A 20,994-nucleotide genomic window follows, 5' to 3' on the forward strand; every position below is an offset into this window, starting at 1 on the left:
CTAATTTTACAGCAGCTTGTACTTCAGAAATTATATACAGTTTTGCCTAGGTGTTTAAATTACTATAGTCTTAAAACTCTTGGTTCAGCTAGCTATACTAAAAAAATTCTCACAAAAAAAAAGAAAGAAAAAAACTATACTAGAATTAGTTGATCAACTCCACCTATTTTTGCTTCTTGTATCCTTCCATTAAACCTTTATCTGATTAATTTGTGCTATAAAAAATACTAACCTGCTAGCTCTTCATGTGCAGAACAAAATTATGCTATCAAAAAGTTTTTGAATTGTTTATTTGTTCTTTATCTGCTTATAGTTCCAAATTCTACCAGATTTATGTGTTTGTCTTAAGTTTGTGACCTACCAGCTCATATAGCTTTTTCAATGAATAATCAACAATGGAATGTCAAAAAGTCCGGTAAAGATGAACATATAAAGGAGTTTATATGTTATGCTTCGGTGAATTAGAACACAAAACAAAAAAAAGTAACTTTTGCACAAATGCAAAGTGAAAATGCTTGGCCTTAATAAAGCACAAACTGTAGGGTAATGTTGCTAATCAATACCATCTAGAAAAATATATAAAGAAACGGGAGAGAAAAAATAAGTAAAGCATAAACTGAAGAATAATGCTACTAATCAGTCCCTCCTGGAGAAATATAGAAAGTAATTATTGCCTATGTTTATTATCTTACAAGTTTTCAATTCAATATAGGATAACCACGAAACGTTCAAGGTTATAAAAGAAATGCTTAGCAGCACACTGTTTTACATTAAAGTAGGCCCGACATTGCATTTAGGGTAGAACAATGTCCTAGAGTGGACTCTCAAGAGTATTGAACTTAAAGAAGATCCTGACACACAGGAAGTGTTGCAACCATTTGATAGCAGCTCCAGCCAAGGAAAAGATGGAAATGAAAAGGATGCACATCAGACTGTGGAATTAGGAAATCCTAAACCAGTCATTCCAACCCCAAACATCAAAATTTTTTCCCAAATGCATACACAAGAAAACCCTTGCACTGAGACACTTGAGTCACCTCAGCAAGATGTAGAATCATTTAAGCGCAAGAAATCTTTAGGGAAAAGCCCTATGGAATTGGAGGATAAAGAAAATGAGTTCGAGTTGCTACTATCACAAATTCGTGCAAAGAAAAAACTTTGCTTCGGCGGAATGACCCCAAAGAAGCACACCGCAGGCCAAGTCCCAGAGATATCTCCACAAAAGGATCATGCAGAAGATGTCCCCACACCACTGGGAACTGGGCAGAAGCAAGCCAAACCTGTAATTGTGAAGACCGAGAAACTGAAATAATCTTCCATCGAATCTGCCATCGGAGATGATAAGTCCCTGAAATGCAAGAAAATATATAGTAATCTAATGAAATACTTCACATCAGCTATTTAAGGTGCACTATCCACACATCTTTTAAATCCTAAATATTTTGCTAGACTAAAAATATATAGGAAACTTTAAGAACTTTGCATTGGCTGGAATTACAGAACAGCTCAAAATGCAAAGCATAATAGATAGTTGCCTAGGTATTTTATATAAGAATCCAGCATCATGTAGTACTAAATCTCCAGTTTAATTTCTTAGTTTCATGTATATAGGAGTATGATGCTGTAGAAGGTAATCTTTTGAGGGTTTCCCAGGAACACTAACATTGTTAGTGTTCCTGGCAAACACCGTACTAAGATCATGGCCTAATGTACTGCTACATTAATGTGCATGTTAAATTCTATCTATAAAAATATGGTATTTATATGTGCTGCTTTTATGAAATTTATTTCTATGCTATTTTTATAAAAACTCCTTGAACTTATGGGAGTTATTCAACAAAGTACAAAGCATAATCATCTTATAAAAATTCACATTAAGTTAGCAGTGAGATAAAAACCACTAATACAGATAAATCACATTAGCTATGTTCAAAAAGATAACACTAACAGCATTAATACATTAAACAAGGCTAGGAATTCCAGTACATAAAATTAAACAGACACAACCATCCATAAATGCTCCTAACAAAAGCTTATTTAGATTTAAATATCCTAAAGAAACATAATATACACTACCCATTGAACCAAAGATACTTAGGTTATAGAAGCTACACAGGTCCAATCATTAATTCAAAGACAAAAGGATAGCCTTGACGATTAGCCACCAAAGCTCCAACACCATCAACTATGCCCTGCTCTTCATAAAACACCTCAACACCATTCATTAGTGAACAATCAATGATTGTGCTTCCTTCTTTCACCAAATGTAATTCAACACACCACTGCTTTGTTTTACAACAAAGAAAAATAACATTGATGGGTTGTGCATTCCGAAAATGATTCCGAGCAAATAATAAGGGAACACCCTGCAAATATTAAAAAAAAACATGAAAAAATATTTTTAAAAATAAAATATAATTAACAAACATAAAAAATAAAAAATGACATTGTAACAAAAGCAATACTTACAATAATTCCTTGGTGAATGCATTGACGGCTAAAAGTATACTTAACTGATGGATAAGGGCATTGTTGCTGCATTAAACTTAAACGAGCATCCAGTTCAAAAATGCTCAACGAAAGTCTTTTTTGAATTGGGACAGTTCTTGTTGTAGGTACATTTATGCAAGTCTTTTCCTCACAATGGACATTAAAGATATTAGTGTGAAATACACCATTGCCCATGAAATAAATAATTAGAGTATCTCCAACTTCAATATCATTATCAGACATAAATTCTTTCCACCCAACATCAATATACATACCATTAATCATCTTTCTAATAGTAGTCTTTTTAATAACCAAATCCCATGAAAGCCCATCTTTTCGGCAGAAAATCTTACAAGGTCCACATTGGTACGCTAGAATGTGATAAAAGGCAATAGGAACTTCCTAGCAAAGACAACCAAGTCAAACAATCAAATTGACTACAAATTCAAGGACAAAATCTAAAATATTTAACTTTAGAATAGCTTTTAGCAAACCATACAACAACATCTTGATGTTCTTCATCGACTTTCAAAATCCATTTCATAAGTGCGTTATTACCAACCTAAGAATTCATATGAAAACCAAAAAATAAAAAATAAGAAAGGAGAAATTCACACATAAACAGAGAACACATAAATTCTTGTTATTTAAAATATTAAAATTTAGACTAATGTTAAGAATTAACATACCATTGTTACTGTCAAATCTTTTACACTATAATAAAAAACAGACATCTATCAAACAACAAATAATGCATTATATAGTAGTTACAATTGCTGAAAAATAAAGGGTACAATGTACATTATATGGCTAGAATAGCTATAAATTGTAGCCATGTGAATCAAAATATGGGAAGGCATCCTTCATGGACTGCAAATACTTCAGCTTTGCAGTATGAAATGAAACCACTCTGAGAAAACATATTAAAAATGTGCACATTCTAAAACTAATTCCCATATATATATCTTCTCAAATAAGTCACTCAATAATGAACTATAACAATCCATAGCAATAACTAACAATATGCAAAGTTAAAGTTTAAAGCAACAACTTGGACTATCAAAATGGCATTTGTTAGATTTAAAGTTGGCAGCAATCTTATTTCTATTTAAACTTATAAAAAAGTATTACATTTGAAGATCTTTACCGTAATACAAGAGCAAATGAATCGAAGTATAAGCTATCTTCAGTTTAATTAATTCTCAAACTGAAATAAGCCAAATTTCAATATAATTAATTTTGCCAAGCTTTGTGATAATTGAAACAAAGTATAAGCTATATTACTTTAATCAGAACTTACCATTTAGTACATTACAAGTAACCTTTAATCTCTATAATTATTAAAATCCTTTGAAAATCCAGCAAATTACTAATGGAAAGACAAATGAAGATTTGAACAAGTAATTGAAATCGTTATTCTAAAAGAAGTTGGTTATAAAAGATTGATTTACAATACAACGTTAAATAAATTAGAGCTAAAGAGATTAGAGCCAATATACCCTTAAATTATGAAATTGATAATCACCTTAACTTTGGGCATTTTTATTTATCTATTTTCAGTCTACTGATAGAGTAGTATTAATAAATAATAATAAGTTATAGTAAGATGGATCGACAAACTCATAATCAATTACTTTAATTGATTTCAATTAAAAAAAAATGATTACAAGTCTGCCTCATATAAGATTTTGCGATAAAAGTATGTATGTGTTGCATATTATATGTAGCTTTTGCACTTTCATGTAATACATGCATTTGGACTAATAATAATAAGTTGAAGTAGGGTAAATATATATATTTACATACATAGAACGGAGTGTATACCTTCTTCATCAAGTTCCTGTTGCTTTCAATTAAAGCTTGTTCCTACACAAATGGAGAAATAAATTCCTAATTAATACCTACCTATCAGGTGGATAACTGCAATGAACATCATCCAATCCGATTATGAATTTTCTGATACAATAGAGAATGAATTATTATTCTTAATTTGTTGATTGCTGGGGATTTCTAATGTTGAAAGAAATAGATTGGTAGTAGCAAATGCTTAAGCTTCTCACTTAATGTTTTTCATTTTGTGATAACTTCAGAACATCGTTGGTGAGGAAGCAGGCAAAACTGTCATACAAGAATACTAACACAAGATCATACATCAAGCTTGCTATAATTAAAAACAAAGTGTTATGTTAAAATTGACATACATTAATCGTTTAGTTAGCGAAATAATCTGCCAATTACATAAACTAATCGAGACTAAATTAATATATGTTGTAATTGGCGAAATAATCCTTCTTAATTCAAAAAGAAAAACAAAAATCAAAATGTGGACAAATTAATTTATTCACGATAAAGACTCAACATTACAGAATCTTCTCAGCAAAGCTTCAGCATTGATTCCATTTCATCGCTTTAAACACATACTGCAGCATAAGAAAGAAGCATGCATGGCACTTATTCAGAGAGGACAGGCATTGCAATTTATCATCCACCATTCGTTTAAAGCTATAGCCATGTGCACCTTAAACAGAAAAAATCAAAGCAATAATAAACCAATAATACAAGTATCTCTATGAAGTTGTAGCAATAGACCCATCAATACATACTCCCACATGTATAATACCAAGCATTTGATTTCACACGACCAGTAGCATTTAATAATTAGAGTAAAAAATCTTCTTTAAGTTTCATATCCAAATGAGATAGGCAAAAGAAAGATAATACACAAAAGTATGTCATTTAAATTTGGACGATTATAAAAGAAAATTGTTTCATTTACATTGAAACGGTGCAAATAAACGAGAAAAACATGTTTAGATAAAAAATAAATAAATAAATAAATTAGAGGGAGACATACATACAATATGAATATATGATAGATGATCCCCTTTTTCAATTACGTGAAACGTGTTTGGATAAGAAGTAAAGGCATACAGGAAGTCTACAATATCAAAATTCATGGTTTTATCATCCATTATTAAAATAAAGGTGAGACTTAAAGCTGCACTTATTCAGAGAGAATGACCATTGCACTTTTAAACTTGCTCAATTCAATATGAACAAATTATCAATGCATTTACTAAGTGAACTAGAACTAAATTACTTCTGCTAAACAAATAGTTTTATTTATTTTTCCTTATAAATGATAAAATGAGATACAATAATTAGTCTAAAAAGTCATCAAGTAATAAAGGAAGTTCTAATTAGAATTCTAATTAAAGTAATATAGCTTAAATTAAAGTAATAATTAGAGTAAAAAGTCTTCTTTAAGTTTCATATCCAAATGAGATAGGCAAAAGAAAGATAATACAATAATTAATATAAGAAAAAATGTGCCAAACCATACATTCCAATTCATCTTTATGTCAATCAAAATAATGAAAGTTACTGAACCACCATAAATACAATCAAATAGAGAGCACTTGAATTTTATCTATTGTCAATAAATAAAATTATAAAAAAAATTGACAATTAAACACCTAAATAAAACCCGAGTTGGTCGGTAAAGCCGATGGTGATGGTGTTTACATGAAACAAATGGAATAATAATCCATAATAGTAAACCAACTCCTACCAACCAATTTGGGAAAAATAATTTTGGAGGATTTTGCACGTTGGATGCAAGTGAAAAAAGTTTTACATATCATTAGAAAGAATTGTATTTTAAAGATTAAATAATGTAAGGTTACAATTATACCTTGTAATTTTTTTTACGGAGACAATCAATAATGTAATTACTTATACTTATTAAATGCAATTTAGTCCTTGTTCATTGTTTTTATATTCCTATATATTCTTTACATTCATTTCTCGTATTTTGCGAGTTACCGACTTTATATTGATTGTTATGCTTGATTAATAATAAGATGGAACAATAATCATGATTAAAACTTAAAATGGAAATTTTAGGCCGCCTATTATAAAAATAAAAGCTAATGTAACATTTTAATAAATTGATTTATATATTGCAAGAATAAATTTATTTAATTATGATATTTAAAATATCACAATTGTAACTAGAAAGTCAGAAATTATGACCAATAATCTTTCATGTAATACAATTACAAAATAAGTTTATACGTACTCCTTTAATTTTATGTTACTCTGTTAATTTTATGTTACACCATGGTCTCATTCCTACACAAAATTAAGATTTTTCAACCAAATAGATATACTCTTTAAGTAAGTACACTATTTTAATTAGATAAATTTCTAGAATGTTCAAGTGGTTTTAATTAATAAATAAAAATTATATTTTTCAACCAAACCAACATTTTACTAAGACACATTACAAATCTTCTTCAAGTAATTAGCACTCCGTACGTTGTTTATTTTCAAGATTAAGAACTTTATTCTTTCTCTAACATGGCATGCACAAATTTACTTAAAAAAAAAAAAAAAGGCAACTAACGTTCAGTTATTCCATGTATGTTAGTACTCTTATCACACTTAATTAAACACAATTTAATAAGTACAAAAATATAAATAAAAAAAAAAAATTTATGATAGCTTACACATTCTCATCCACACAAGAAAAAACCAAAATAAAAAAGGGAAAAAAAGAGGTTATGATAAGCATCGAATAATGCAAACATAGTCCATCAAATTAACAAAAAAAAGGAAAATTAACCAATATTCTTGTTATATATACAACACTTTCAGCTACTTATTCATAACAACAAAATACCAAATAATGAAAACCAAGATAAACCCTCAAGCCAAAGAATACCTCTCAACTTCACAATATCTAAATTACATGATTATTGAAAAATTACCCCAAAAAAATAGCTCTCAACTTTCTTTCATCAACCAAAAATCAATTTCGGCTTACTTTAAAACACCATTCCATAAAACCGACTAACCAACACTCAGCAACAAAGTTAGTGGTAAAATAGGTGTATTGTCAATATAAACCATTTCTTATATGTTGACAATTAAACACCTAAATAACACCCGAGCAAAGCACCCGAGTGAATGGGCTCGGTGTTTATATAAAGGAAATGGAGTCGACTTCCACCAAACGAATCTTACTCCTTGCAAACATTAATCGAGAAAAAAATTATAATTTTTTATCAAATATTTTATAATACCAAATAATTTTATGTAATACATAAATATATATTTTATCTACAACCGGTTTAATTGTTTTATAGATTTGTACAATTGATTGTTTTGCTATATATCTCATATTGAATTCCTTTATAATTGGTTATAATATTGAATATTTTGCTATAATACTATACTCAATTATAGCGTATACTTGCAAGTTAGGCAAGTTTTGGAGTATGTTGACTAAGCTAAGTAGGTGGTCATTGTTTAGGAAGGGCAGTGATTAATCTTTCACCTAATGCCAAAAATATCTTATAAACTATCCAAAGCCCCACCAACTTATGGGCTTATCTTTAGCACGAGGCCCTCGAGAAATTATTTTAACAACAGTGTATCCAAGGACATGAGTCAAGTAAATGATGCTAAAGTACAAAAAAAAAACAATACTTTACCCATTATTATGAAATTTAACTAAAATACCAAAAAAAAAAAAAATAATGTCACAAACTGTATTGTTACAAACTTAGTTACAAACTATGTTGTTACAAACTTAGTTACAAATTGTAGCCATGTGAATCCAAATAAAGAAAAGCACCTTTAATAGTTGAGAAGCTACGATGTATTGTTGCCTATTTTGATACTCTCTAAAAAGATTTCAAATATTGAGTATGGTGCTCCCCATGCCTCATTCAAATGTACCAAAATCATTGTGTTATCCTTCATTGATACCGCCTTAAGAAGATTTCTTAGCTCAGAGTACTCATCAAATACGTTAAAATATCATAAAAAAATGCATTATTAATAAAATACATAATATATAACAACAATTAATAGATGCAATTGAACAATGATCCTAACAATAATACATTGTACATGTGTGTATTCATTTTATTTGATTGTTTTCCTATATATATCTCATATCGATACATCTACCTCTTTCTTAAACGAATGTATATAAATTGGCTAATATTAATGTACGGAGCATAAGTGTACATAAATTCGCTAATTTTGATGTACGGAGCATAATTATACAACATCGGAAATGAAATTGTACATATTAAGAATAACATCACTACTTATAATATTCTAACAAAATTTTTGGAATAATTGGTATTATTCATTTGTGTCGCAATTGGGTTTCTAAGTCCAAGTCTAATAGTTTGGGCCTAATATATTGGGCTTATCACATTGGATCAAATATTAGTCATACCATAAAAATTCAACTCCTACAATGAAAATTTATAGTGAACATCAAAATATTTTGATGATTAGTTTCCAATTTACATTAATATGCAAAAATTTAAAGTCACCTCGTATAGCCTAATCAAGTTTAGATAATCTAACAAAACATTACCCACAAATAATACAAGACTCATGACCAATCAAAGCACATCACAATAAGCAATCGAAATATGGCGAATTACATTAAAGGATAAACGACACTTAATTACGCACTAATCACCAAGACGAAATCACCAAATTGGGGGACCGCGCACGTAGCGCGCGGGCCAACAACTAGTATATATAAAAGGAATAAGAAATAATAAGGAAAGGAAAGTTGCTCGACCTCTCAGCAAAGCACATCCGTTTCCCTTCGCCCGGCTGAGGCCATCAATGGCAAGAAATTGTTCTTTGAAAATATAGTTGCATTTTGCCAACTAGTTCACGGGGTCTTGACCCGATTTCTTTTTGGCAGAGGGTTCGAACATGAACCGCTCAACAAATTTGAAACGCTGCCGATTTAAAAGGTCAGGTTCGTCGCCACTACTTGTGGGATTTCAAGCTCATTAAGGGTCCAATTTTTTTCTAGTGTCAATCCTAGCTTTCCGGTGGTTTTAGCAACAGTTTTACTAATGGAAAGGATGCGAGAAATTGAAGAAAATAAGAGTTTGAAACAAAAAATATCTTCGGAAAATGCCGAACAAGTTAGATATGTAATTTGCAGGGATAAAAAAAGTCGTAAAGATTTTCTAACTACGAAGAAAAGATGAACGGTTTTAGGAGGTAAAACTGTAAAAATCTCTCAGAAAGGGAAAAGTAAAGAGAGAAGTGAAAAGGACAACGAACCTATAACTTTCCAAATGTCGAAAGACGTGAACCGCACAATCTTGGAAAGAAAAAAAGACAGAAGAAGAGAATTGAATTTTAGTGTGAAGAAAAGTAGAAAAAGGTTTAGGGCAATGACAAAATAAGAGAGAAAAGAGAATTGGGGGTTGTTTGGTTGGCATGGGAAATAATATTCCATAGGAATTGACAAATTATGGGAACTAACTTCACATATTAGAAATCTCATAAATTATTGAAAGTTGTTTGTTATTCACGAAGGAATTTGCAAATCACGGGAATTTCAAGTTACAAGAGGGCACTTGGTAATTTAATTTCCATGTTTTATGGAAATTGAAAACTCCCGTAAATTTAAAATTCCCAAATTTTTATGTTTTGTGGTCAACCAAACAAAACCCCAATATTCAATTTCCCATGATTTTCTATTTCCCCCATTTTTTTTTTGTGCAACTAAACAACACCTTGGGTTTTGACGTGAAGAATATGAGAGGTAACAAGAGGATATTTATAGGTTTTTTTTTTTGTAAAAATTAACAAGAAATATCCCAACTTTGCCTCATTCACCCGAAATAATCCAATCTAAACTTAAGTATGAATTTGTTTCTAATGATCCCAAATGATTGGTAACTAGTTAAGTAGGTAATTTTTTTTAAAAAAAAAAAGTTTAAGTAACACGTGTAACCACGTGATAATGATTGGTAAAAAATAAGTTTAAAAATTATTAACACTTATGAAGTAATTAACTATTTTAAAATTAATTAACAAAAATTTATTTTCAAAGTCATAAAAATTACCAAATTAACCCCAGCCACCTCCACCACCTTTCCTCCCCTGAGCCACCCGCCACAAGCCACACAACTTCCTTGCCATCCTTCTCTCTCCCCACTCGCCCGCCTCAACCTAAACAGAAACCTCCCTCAACTGCCACCATCTAATCAGAAACCACCCACACCCGAAACCCTAACCCCCAACTAAACAGAAACCACCCTTACTCAGATTGGGTAGCGTAGACACCTAAAAATGTCTCTCCAAAACCAAATCCCATGATGAACAACCTTTCACCACCAATAATTGTTAACTTAGTAACCTTAGCTATTTAACTTTAAGCAGCTCCATAACACTTTTGAGTTCTAACATCCCGAAAGAATTCAGGGGAAAATACTGAAAAAGAAGAAAAGTGTTCCTGCCTTATTGCTTGGATCCCAAGGAGTAAGAAAAGTAGAAACAACCATCCATATATATTTACACAGATTTTTTTGTTTACATCCTTGAATGAAGGCGACTCAAGCTTGCTTCAATTGATCCATGGGGTTCATCAGTAGGAAGGTATACATCGTCGGCAAACTGCAAATCAGCATATTCATCTATAAGTTTCTAGCATATTACAAGGAATTCAGCATCAACTTCAAACAGAAGAGTTATACCTTGACTAGATTTGGATTCTGTATGCTTAATAGATTAACTGGAATGAAATGCAGATTAGGCATTCTCAGACTGACAGATGATATAACATGAAATCTGATATTTCAAAAATCGAAGGATAAATCAGAAAGAAAGTACATATATCGAAATGACATTGTTTTAATACTACACAAACTACCAGCAACCATGCACTATAATGTAAGGTAGAGACTATAACCTGTTGAGAACAGCCTTTGCCATTTGATAAAGGGTGCTCTGAACTGATGGACTATAAACACCTTCATCAGGAGGACCAAAGAAAGTATCAACTAACACTTTCCTCACATCAGAGTATCTTTCAGCGAAGTATAGTGGTTTTGATGGAACGTTATGAACATTTTCGAATGAATACCTGTATAAATTATCAGTCTTCATGAGTACCAATTGTTTCATTTTTTTTTTTTTTTTGTGGATATAAAGGAGTAAAGAAGAGTTCCAATCAGCTATTATATCTGCTTCAGCAGCAGAATAAATTTCAACATTTCATGGGTGAAGTGAGGAATGCTGATAGAATAATGAAAGCACAACTCTTAAGGAGTTAGCAGTCCAACAATAAAATCAGAAGACCCATACAAATGCAAGAGACTCCTCTCCTAGTCATTACCTTAGATTACAAAAAGGTTGACTCAATAAGATCCTTGGCCCAAAAGGCATCTATCACTGTATTCCTACAAGGCTAGAACTTCATACATAAATAAGTAAAAGACGCTTCTGTGAGACATTTGAGCAAGTATTGTTCACTATCTCTGATCCATGATTGATATATAGTCCCTTGTAATTTGGTAGAAGATGGTCTATAAAAGAGCACTGTTCCATATCTAAACTGTGGGTTGTCACTGCCGTGACATGATGATCATGGAAGTTACTAGATTCAATAAGAATGAGCAAGATAAATACAGACTTAAATGTGTAGCAGGTAAGATACCTCCATGTAGCCGCGAGTTCTGTGGCAAGCATCCTCTCTCGTGTTTCGGGCAAAAGTGTGTACTGGTCCCTAACATATCCTTCGAAACCAGACTACTCACAAAAAAAGATGAAATTATAAGGAATACTTAAACTATTTTTTTTTTTTTTTTATTCTGTAAGACAGCATAGAGTAGTAAATATTTCCATCAGATTAATTAACATTACTTTATAATGTCTAAATAGAGAATAAATAATGACTAATCACAGATGTAACAACTTAATCCTTTAGAGGTAGCAGCAAATCCACAAGTCTTTAATGAATGAAAACTACATTTCATAAGAGCATTGTTTGAGTTGAAAAGCCTATATTTCCCATGGAAATTTTACACAGAGCCTCACGTAACAGTTTTTTACAGAGCTCAAGAGGTTTCTTTCCGAAACAACTATTAGATACTCTCTCCAATCCAAAAATAAATTTCACCATTGGATTACTAGAACTAGTACATAGAATAATTAAATGAAATTGGGTAGAAAGAGAACAATGTAAGACAAAGAAAGTGGAAATGGACTGGTCATATAGCATGAGAAATAAAATTAATATTTAAATTATAAACTTTACCAATTCATACGGGATAGAGGGAATAATAAGCATAACATTTTAGCAATTCAATGGCACATTTGTGCGGCATACTGTTGCAAAGCTTTCTGTTATAGACGAGGCAAGCCAAAGTTCAGTTAAAGTTTACAAACACGAGTTGATCCTCGTATATCAATGAAGATTAACGCAAGTTATGGGACATAAGCAACTTTGACTATGTTAAATGTTAGACTGCCTCACACTATTTATTTATTTATTTTTATTTTTTTTAAATAATCAGTCTTAAATTCTAAATAATATTTTTGGTCTGAAGACTCTGAACAATTTTACAGATGAATGGTTGAATTTACATTTATGGGATAGCCTTGTGAAGATTCATATCTTTTTTCTAATACAATTGTAAACATGACTTAGCAGCGTTTAGAGTATGTTCATGGACTTAATAGAAATTTGTGAAGCTATTAGGAGCTGATTTCATGTTTAAGCAAAAGTTTACATTGTGAGAGAAGCATCTAGTTAATGGTGTAAAAATTGCAGCACTTGCATTGGACACATCTGGTAGCTTAAGTGTTTTAGTGAGTTTTGGTTTCTAGTCTTGCTACATTGACCTGGTTTCTAGTCTTGCTACTAGACCTGGTTATTGGGCGGGTCGGGTCAGGATCGGTGCGGGTTGGGTCAAAGAGGGTCACATTTTATAGGGTCAATATTGGGTCGGGCCAATGCGGGCCGCGGATCAATAGCGGGTCGATAATGGGCGGGCCTACAAAATATCAATTAAAAAAATATTGGACAAAGCCATTATTAAGTATATATGAATATAAATTTATCTATGTAATTATTTTTACATTATCTATTTTCTTTACCAACTAAATTGGAAAAACATTTTGGCCCTATATTGACCCTGTTCAATAAGGGTCCTGTCCATTAAAGGCCCTGTTCATTAAAAACCCTTTAAGCTTGGCCCTGGCCCTATTATCATTGGGCTACCCTACCCAATAACCACCTCTACTTGCTACATTGACCTGATTTCCTAGAGCAAGGAAATTCTACAGGAGACGTCTAATGTGTCAATGTTTATTTGTTTTACTTTTATACATTGTTTTTAAGACTTTATTGATTGTGAATTAATTAATTTTTTAAGACTTATGTTGATTTAATAACCCTATACAGATGCCGAAATTGGTAATTGAGTTTTGAGTTGTTAATACTTCATGTTAGAGCTTGTCAAATGCATTTTAGCCCATATTAGTAATTCAAATTTAGTTCTTTGAGTTGTTTCTAGAGACATTTCAACAATTTGCCATTTGATTCTGAAACTCACAGATTTCATATTTCCTTCTGGCATAGCAAAACCAAATCCCATTTTTTTTTACAATGTTTGATACTGAGTATTAAACAAAACACAAAATTCCCTTAGCGTTTAGGTTTCTAAGCACACCACTAACTCTGCTTGGAAAATATTTCCATCAGTTTATAGTTTCCAAATGGAGGAAAATGAGAAAACATGTTCAGCCTTTTTAGTCTATACTATCAATAAAAGATATAGAGGAACACATTTTCTTTTTGATCAAATGGAAATAATTTTTTCTAAAGCATCATATACCTTTGTGGTCTTCAAGAGTGATAATCCTTCAATGCTTGACGATAAATTTAAGGCACCAGATTTACTCAAGACAGCTTCAGCAACATGTTTTTCAGATCCAAGTTCGAAACCTTCAAGAAGATAAGTAATAGTAAATTAAATTATAAGAACACCATTTCATTTGACTAATAGAAACATATAAGTGTTAAAATGTAAGTCCACAAAGGAAAAAAGTAGGAAAGATAAAGTAATAGTCAAATTCAATTAAAAATAGTTGTTTTCTGAGATTCTTGTTGATAATTAGAATTAGATGTCCATGTATCATGTCAATAATTATACAATAATTGAACATATTTGTTATCAGTCTTTCAAGGGTATATTTTTTTAAAAAATAAATGACAAAAGTAAAAGATCTTCCCTTCATTGCACCGAACTAGTCACCCTGCTTTGTCGAAGCAAATAAGAACATTTTTGACAGCTTTTTCTCAGTGAAAATTTTCTTCACTAAAGACCACCATACAAAGAGATTACCCCCGTTGTTTTCTAAGCATTTCTATTTGAACACGCCAGAAATCATTGAAGCGGATATTGTATAAGGATATACACAACTTAAAGCTAAAAGAATCAAATAAAGAAACTGGCACCAACAAGCAGAATAGATTCCGTGGTGTGACCAGGACAATAACTGAATACTGAGGGACAAGGACCACTTATAAGTGCATAACACCAAAATTATTCAAGATTAAATATGCATTCAGCTATATAGTTTTTCAGTGAAAAACAAGAGCAGAAGTATTTAGAAATTACAACATTGAATCATTTGCCAGCAGCATCAGAAATTGAAAAAAACAGGAAAATCATACAACACAACCAGCTGTCCAAATGGCTATAACCAGTTTTGCATAACAACATCATAAGAAACAATTAAATTACCAACCATGCTTATGTGGTCGACCGTCTATATTCACACGCTTCCATGGCTTCTCTACTATCTTTACTATGGCGGTGGTAACCTGCATAGGGGAGATAAAAAGGGTGTTGGGATGAAGGAAGGAAAAGGAAAACACTCTTAGACATTATATAGTCGTTATCAAGCAAGAAACCCATTCCTTAAACTAAATGTTAGAAACCAAAAATGAGCCATGACGAATGCTACTGAAAATATAGGATCGAAACCAGATACTTAAGGTGCGTTTGATACCATTGAAGGAAAGCGGAATGGATTTGAATTAGAGGTAACTTGGAATATCAATAGCCTCAAGTTACGGAAATTATTAACCATACCACTGAAAACAAAAAAACCTTAGCATATACTTGTATACTTTACCAAACCTAATTTGAATGACAAGGAAAACCACTAGCAAGGTCGGATGGTCAATTATTTGGACAGAGACGAAGTTAAAGAGCTTGGAACAGATTTCCAAAAAAGTTCCAGAACAAAATACAACAGCAGGCATACCTCAGCACGCTTGTAAAAAGGTCAACAACTTCAAACATTGACATATAGTATCATTTACTCCAAAATATACTTGACAAACTTCCAATATCTGCAGTTCCTTAATTATTTTACATTTACTCACAATTATGATCATAAATAACCCAAGATAAACCAACAATCCCCTAAAATTTCAATGTATTTGCTGATAAACTTTTCATGAACGGAAGACTTGAACACTGGCAGCTACAGACAAATCTCATCCTTGTTAATGCTATCACTTCACTGAAATTCTACCTTCTCTTTCTAACTACTCTACTAAAGAGCATAGAACTTAATTTACAGTATTTAGATGTTTTAAAAAAAAAAAAAAGTATTTTATCACCCCTCAAAACACTCTATTTTGACTTAACCGCCCATTTTCTTGTCTATTGTATTTAAAACGCAAAATGTTATATCTCACCACCTCTTAATAAGAGTTCCATTTTTAAAAAATGAAAACATTGATTTTCATGCCAAAACTTTGCCTCGTTTTACGTGCTACAAATTACCAAAGAATTTTCGATATTTTATTTGGGTGTTGACCTCAAATAGGAACCAAAAAGTTAGAATGACTCCCAAAACCTTAATAGAGCAAGTTTTGGCATAAAAATCGATAATTGTTAGCTAAGAGGTGGTGCAATTTTTTTTTTCTTTTTTTTTTTTTTTTTTTTTTTGTGTGGTTAAATAAAATAAACAAAAAAAGGGGGATAATATCAAAATAGGGTGTTTTGAAGGGTGATACAATTAATCCTAAAAAAAAGGCACGTGAAAGTTACCACAGTTTAGCGGTTTAGCCAATAGATCTTGGCATAACAGTGTAATTCTTTTGCTTAAAACGACAAGATAAACAACTCAATAGCAACCAATCCCTTGAAGCATTATGCAGACTGATTCAGCGGATTGAAAATTACATAATCGCAGTTCCCAAGTAGCAAAATAGAAGAAACGTATGAGCGCTATTAAAATTTTTATATTGTATGATTGAAATTTCATCACCTTGTGTCATGAGCACGCTTTTCACATAGAATGTTGGAATTCGAAAGACTTAGCTGTGCAAGGGAATATAAATATTCTACCTGCTTATAATATGATGTGAAGTGCTTAGCAAGAAGAATAGCGAAATCTTCAGCAGTAATTTGCTCTTTGCTCTCCTTTGCTTTTGCGTAAACCTGTTTCACACCCCCACCACATGTACATTGTATCAAACATAAGTGGAATATGTTAGTCAATAGCGGTAACTAAAAGAAAACACCCTACAATTAAAGGCATAATGCCAACATCTAATTAATATCCCTCCCACCCCACCCACAACCACCATAAATGAAGATTTTGAACTTGGGAGGGCCCTCATATATACTTGGCTTATTATTAGTTGCAACATTTCAATTATTAAACTTACACTATCCTTTGATTATCTTTGATGATTTATACTTATAAAAAAATAACTAGATAATGAATCAAAGCCTTAATCCCATAAGTGAGTTCTGCTACATAAACCAAAAGTATACTTTCTACTTAGATTCATCCAAATGTATACTTTTATAATATCAACTTTTTTTTATATGTATTTTTTACCATATTCGTAAATAATAATGACTGAGGTTACACACTGACGAGCATGAAAATAGAATCGTTAGAACAAAAAATAAACAGAGGAAGTATCATATATTTGAAGTTGTGTTAATTATCACCTTATTTCAGATATAATAAGTTCCGTAAGTTGAGATTAGTTCTACCTAATTACTAACCTTGCGTTTTCAAAAAATCCAAATCAACTAACTCGAATTAAAGATATTCAACCACTCAAAAAATCAATTGGTCTTAGAAGTCACCAAACAAATTCAATATACAACCTATCTAACTCGACATAAATTCAATGTACAACCAATCCGTATATTACTTGTTATATTATCAGATTCAATATATACGCATCGGAATCTTTAAGATCCCGAAATAGACAAACAGAAAAACAGAGGAAACAATAACATGGAAGTTCTATCATCAGGCAGAATTCAATACACAACCAATCTAACTCGACAAAAATTCAACACACAATCAATCAAACGCGACATAAAAGTAGCAGCAGAACATCGATAATGATAACCATAAGAAAAAGACACACGAGAAAACGAAGATGGAACGGAAAAAGAAAATCGAAAGATTAACATACAACACGAGAAAACGAAGATGGAACGGAAAAAGGAAATCGAAAGATTAACATACAGTGTTCTTCATAGTATCAGTAGCAACAATATCAGAATTATCATCATGGGTGTAAGAGCGATTGCAATCAGAAAGAAGGCTGATACCAACACTCCATTCAACAAAATGATAAAACCCGGTTGAATCCTTCCAAACTCTTCCAACTCTAACCCTTTGTTTTCCATGTCTTTGCTCGAATTTCAATCCTTCAATAATTTTTGCTTTCTCCGCCATTGATTTGATTTGATTGAGTTCTTTTGCTAATCAACTGTGATTTGAGTATAATTTATTTATCTTTAAAAAGAAATTGTGGAAAGTTGAGAGAAAGAAATCGGTAATAAAAGGAGGGTGGTTTGATGTCAACTTGTCATGTGATTCTGTGGGCTGTAGAGCACAGGTGGCAATCGTTGGAGGCTAGTAAGTACTCCTTACTATTTACAAACTAGCCTTTTGGCCCGTTCAATGCACGGGTTCTTATCTAGGTTATTTCATATGTAGGTATGTTTTTCAATAGTTGAAACTTTTGATATGGAATACGAAGTAATTGTTTCATTGCTAAACTTAAAAGAAAAAAAGAATGAGGATAGAACTGTGGAAAAAGATAAAGGAATTTATTAGATACATATAAATACATGAAGATTTTAGAATATGAAATGACATATTGGTTTAAGTTATATTTTAAGTCTATTAGTTGAAAAGACAATTTTTATATAATTCAATTCATATGTTTATGTGATGTATATTAATTGGTTCTATTTTATTTTATTATGATGGAAATGAAACACTTTATTTTCTTAATTGAATTTGCAAGTTATAAAATCTATAAAGACTTAAACAAAAAGATCAAAAGGGGTGACATGTGTCATATGTGGTAGTGAGTGACTTATAATGATATGTGTCATATGAAAAATTATGATTTGTGTTTTTAAATACTAAGTATAGATAGGTAATTAAATAAACATATAATAAATAATAAAGTGCAAAAGTCTACATCAAGTCATAAAGAAAAGTTGATTAAATACTTCCGTCATTCCGTGTGTCGTTTTTCGACAACACTTTCCGTGTGTCAAGTTGTCAATGTCTTGGTGGATACTAAAACAAATAGGTAGTCAGAGTAATTCTTGATCTCTACCTAATTGTATCTATTGAACTCTACCCAGTAACCCTTTTGGCGATATTTGTTTGATACTCCCTCCGTTTTTAAATACTTGCTCCCTTTTTCTTGGATACGTATGTCGATGCTAATATTTGATCATTAATATCTTTAGTTATCAATAAATATAAATTCTAACAATTGAAAATTAATAATCTATTCATTGAGATGACTCCAATAAATACCCACAAGACTTTATTTTTTCTTATGTATAAATCACAAATATAAGTCAAAGTATGACAAATGAATAGTGCAAAAAATAAAAATGAAGCAAGTATTTAAAAACGGAGGGAGTATTATTTTTAGTGTCGTTGGTATACCAACAATAAAGATAACCCCGATCGAATCTCAGTCTTTACGATTTTTTTGTCCGTTATTTGCGAGTCAGACACTTTAAAAATAAGGAAGAAGGGTAAAAGATCCCTACCCTTAAAGTATCTCTCGTGGGGATTGAACTCCCAAACTCAAGGTTCGAATGTGACAATCTTATCACTAGTATAAGATTAACTTGGTGGGGATAATAAAGGAGGTTGGTTTGATGTCAACTTGTCATGTGATTATGTGGGCTTTAGAGAATAGATGGCAATCGTAGAGGGCTAGACTGTTGGCATAAAAATGGCTTAATAATTTATTTTATTTTTTTAATTTTTTTTATTTTTTTTTTGGAAATAGGGAATAACAAACAAATAGTCGTAGCTAATTACTAAACATCATATAACTAATATATAAAGTCAAACTTTTAGCCAGGTTACGACATTGCGACACTTGACGTTGCAACTTTTCGCCAAGTGTCGCGCCACATTGGACAGATTTGAATAGACTTCATATGATAAAAAAGTTAGTTTAGAATTCTATTTGTTTAGAATTTTAGGATAAATTGTTAGTTTAGAGTTTTATTATCGATAAGGTACCAATATTTCAGATGTACAAATCATATAACTAATATATAAAGCTAAACTTTTAGTCAGGCGACGAGATATCGACACTTGGCGTTCCAACTTTTCGTCAAGTGTCGCGCCACATAGGATAGAGTTATATAGAATTCAATTTGTAGGATAAAAAAGTTAATTTAGAATTCTATTTTCAATCAAATTTGGATAGAATTTTAGGATAAAACTGTTAATTTAGAGTTTTATTTTCGATAAAGTACTAATATTTCGTATGTATAAATTAAATTATAATTTTATTAAAAAAAATTATGACACTCATAAATTATCATATAAATTTATTTTTTTTATCATAGTATTTTTTTGGAGCTAAGGAATTAGCTCAAAATGCACCACATCCATTATTTATAATATATTCTAATCAATTAAAACAATATACTTTACAATCTAATATAATTTTATTACTGTGTGTAGACCTGTCAATCGGGTCGGGTCACGAGTCATTTCGAACAGGTTCATTATTTCAGGTTACGAGTCAAGAAATGTTTTTCACCAATGTTATTATTATTAGTCATTACATGCCTACTATATAGTTTAAATCATCACAAAAACTCATCAATTCCTAACTAATTTTGTATCAATGATATGTTTTAAAATTTGACATATAGATTAAAAATTTATCTTAAAATTAATAAACAACCCGGGCATCGCACGGGCACAAAACTAGTTGAAGTATAATTTTATTCAAAAAAAAATTATTAGATTATAAATCTAAAAAATTATCATATAATTTTTTTTTTTAACATATTTTTTTTGGAGAGAAGGAAGTAGTTCAACGTGTAAACACATCCATTTATAGTATGTATACTAATTGGTTAAAATTATATACTACCTCCGTTAATTATTATGTGCAACAAAAGGGTATTATTTGTGAGATATAAAATATTCCTTAGTTGCACATAATAATTAACAGAGGTAGTACTTCACAATCTAATAGAATAGATACCTGTCAATTAGGGTTGAGTCCCGAAACATCTCGAATGTCACTTCAGGTTACGAGTCAAGAAATGTTCAACCCTTGCCCAAAGTTTTGGGTTCGGGTCAACTAATGGGATTTGAACATTTATT

General features: G+C 31.2%; 1 protein-coding gene across 2 annotated transcripts; it reads right to left on the reverse strand.

Annotated features, from left to right (window-relative positions):
• Positions 1-10,671: 10,671 nt before the first annotated feature.
• Positions 10,672-18,179, reverse strand: LOC145626861 (uricase-2 isozyme 2-like). Of its 2 annotated transcripts, none has more exons than XM_081679328.1 (8): positions 17,848-18,179; positions 16,701-16,793; positions 15,085-15,160; positions 14,169-14,278; positions 11,987-12,078; positions 11,240-11,413; positions 11,025-11,118; positions 10,672-10,944 (listed from the first exon to the last, which is right to left on the reverse strand). In XM_081679328.1, exons 1-8 carry the CDS (start codon positions 18,058-18,060, stop codon positions 10,861-10,863), a joined length of 936 nt encoding a protein of 311 aa, XP_081535454.1. In that variant the 5' UTR covers positions 18,061-18,179; the 3' UTR covers positions 10,672-10,860. The 2 variants fall into 2 exon arrangements, with proteins under 2 accessions (XP_081535454.1, XP_081535455.1); XM_081679329.1 differs by having other exon boundaries at positions 10,811-10,944; positions 11,025-11,062; positions 17,848-18,177.
• Between the last annotated feature and the right edge of the window lie 2,815 nt (positions 18,180-20,994).

This window comes from Chenopodium album, chromosome 4, assembly GCF_948465745.1.
Source record: "Chenopodium album chromosome 4, dcCheAlbu1.1, whole genome shotgun sequence".
In the NCBI taxonomy this organism is placed as follows: Eukaryota; Viridiplantae; Streptophyta; class Magnoliopsida; order Caryophyllales; family Amaranthaceae; genus Chenopodium; species Chenopodium album.

Excerpts from the sequence above, each read along its gene's own strand:
- LOC145626861 (XM_081679328.1), bottom strand. The coding sequence starts at position 18,060 with ATGGCGGAGAAAGCAAAAATTATTGAAGGATTGAAATTCGAGCAAAGA. Across the intron at positions 15,161-16,700 it reads TCACATCATATTATAAGCAG|GTTACCACCGCCATAGTAAA; the intron begins GTAGAATATTTA and ends TCCCCTATGCAG. Across the intron at positions 10,945-11,024 it reads AGAATCCAAATCTAGTCAAG|TTTGCCGACGATGTATACCT; the intron begins GTATAACTCTTC and ends GCTGATTTGCAG.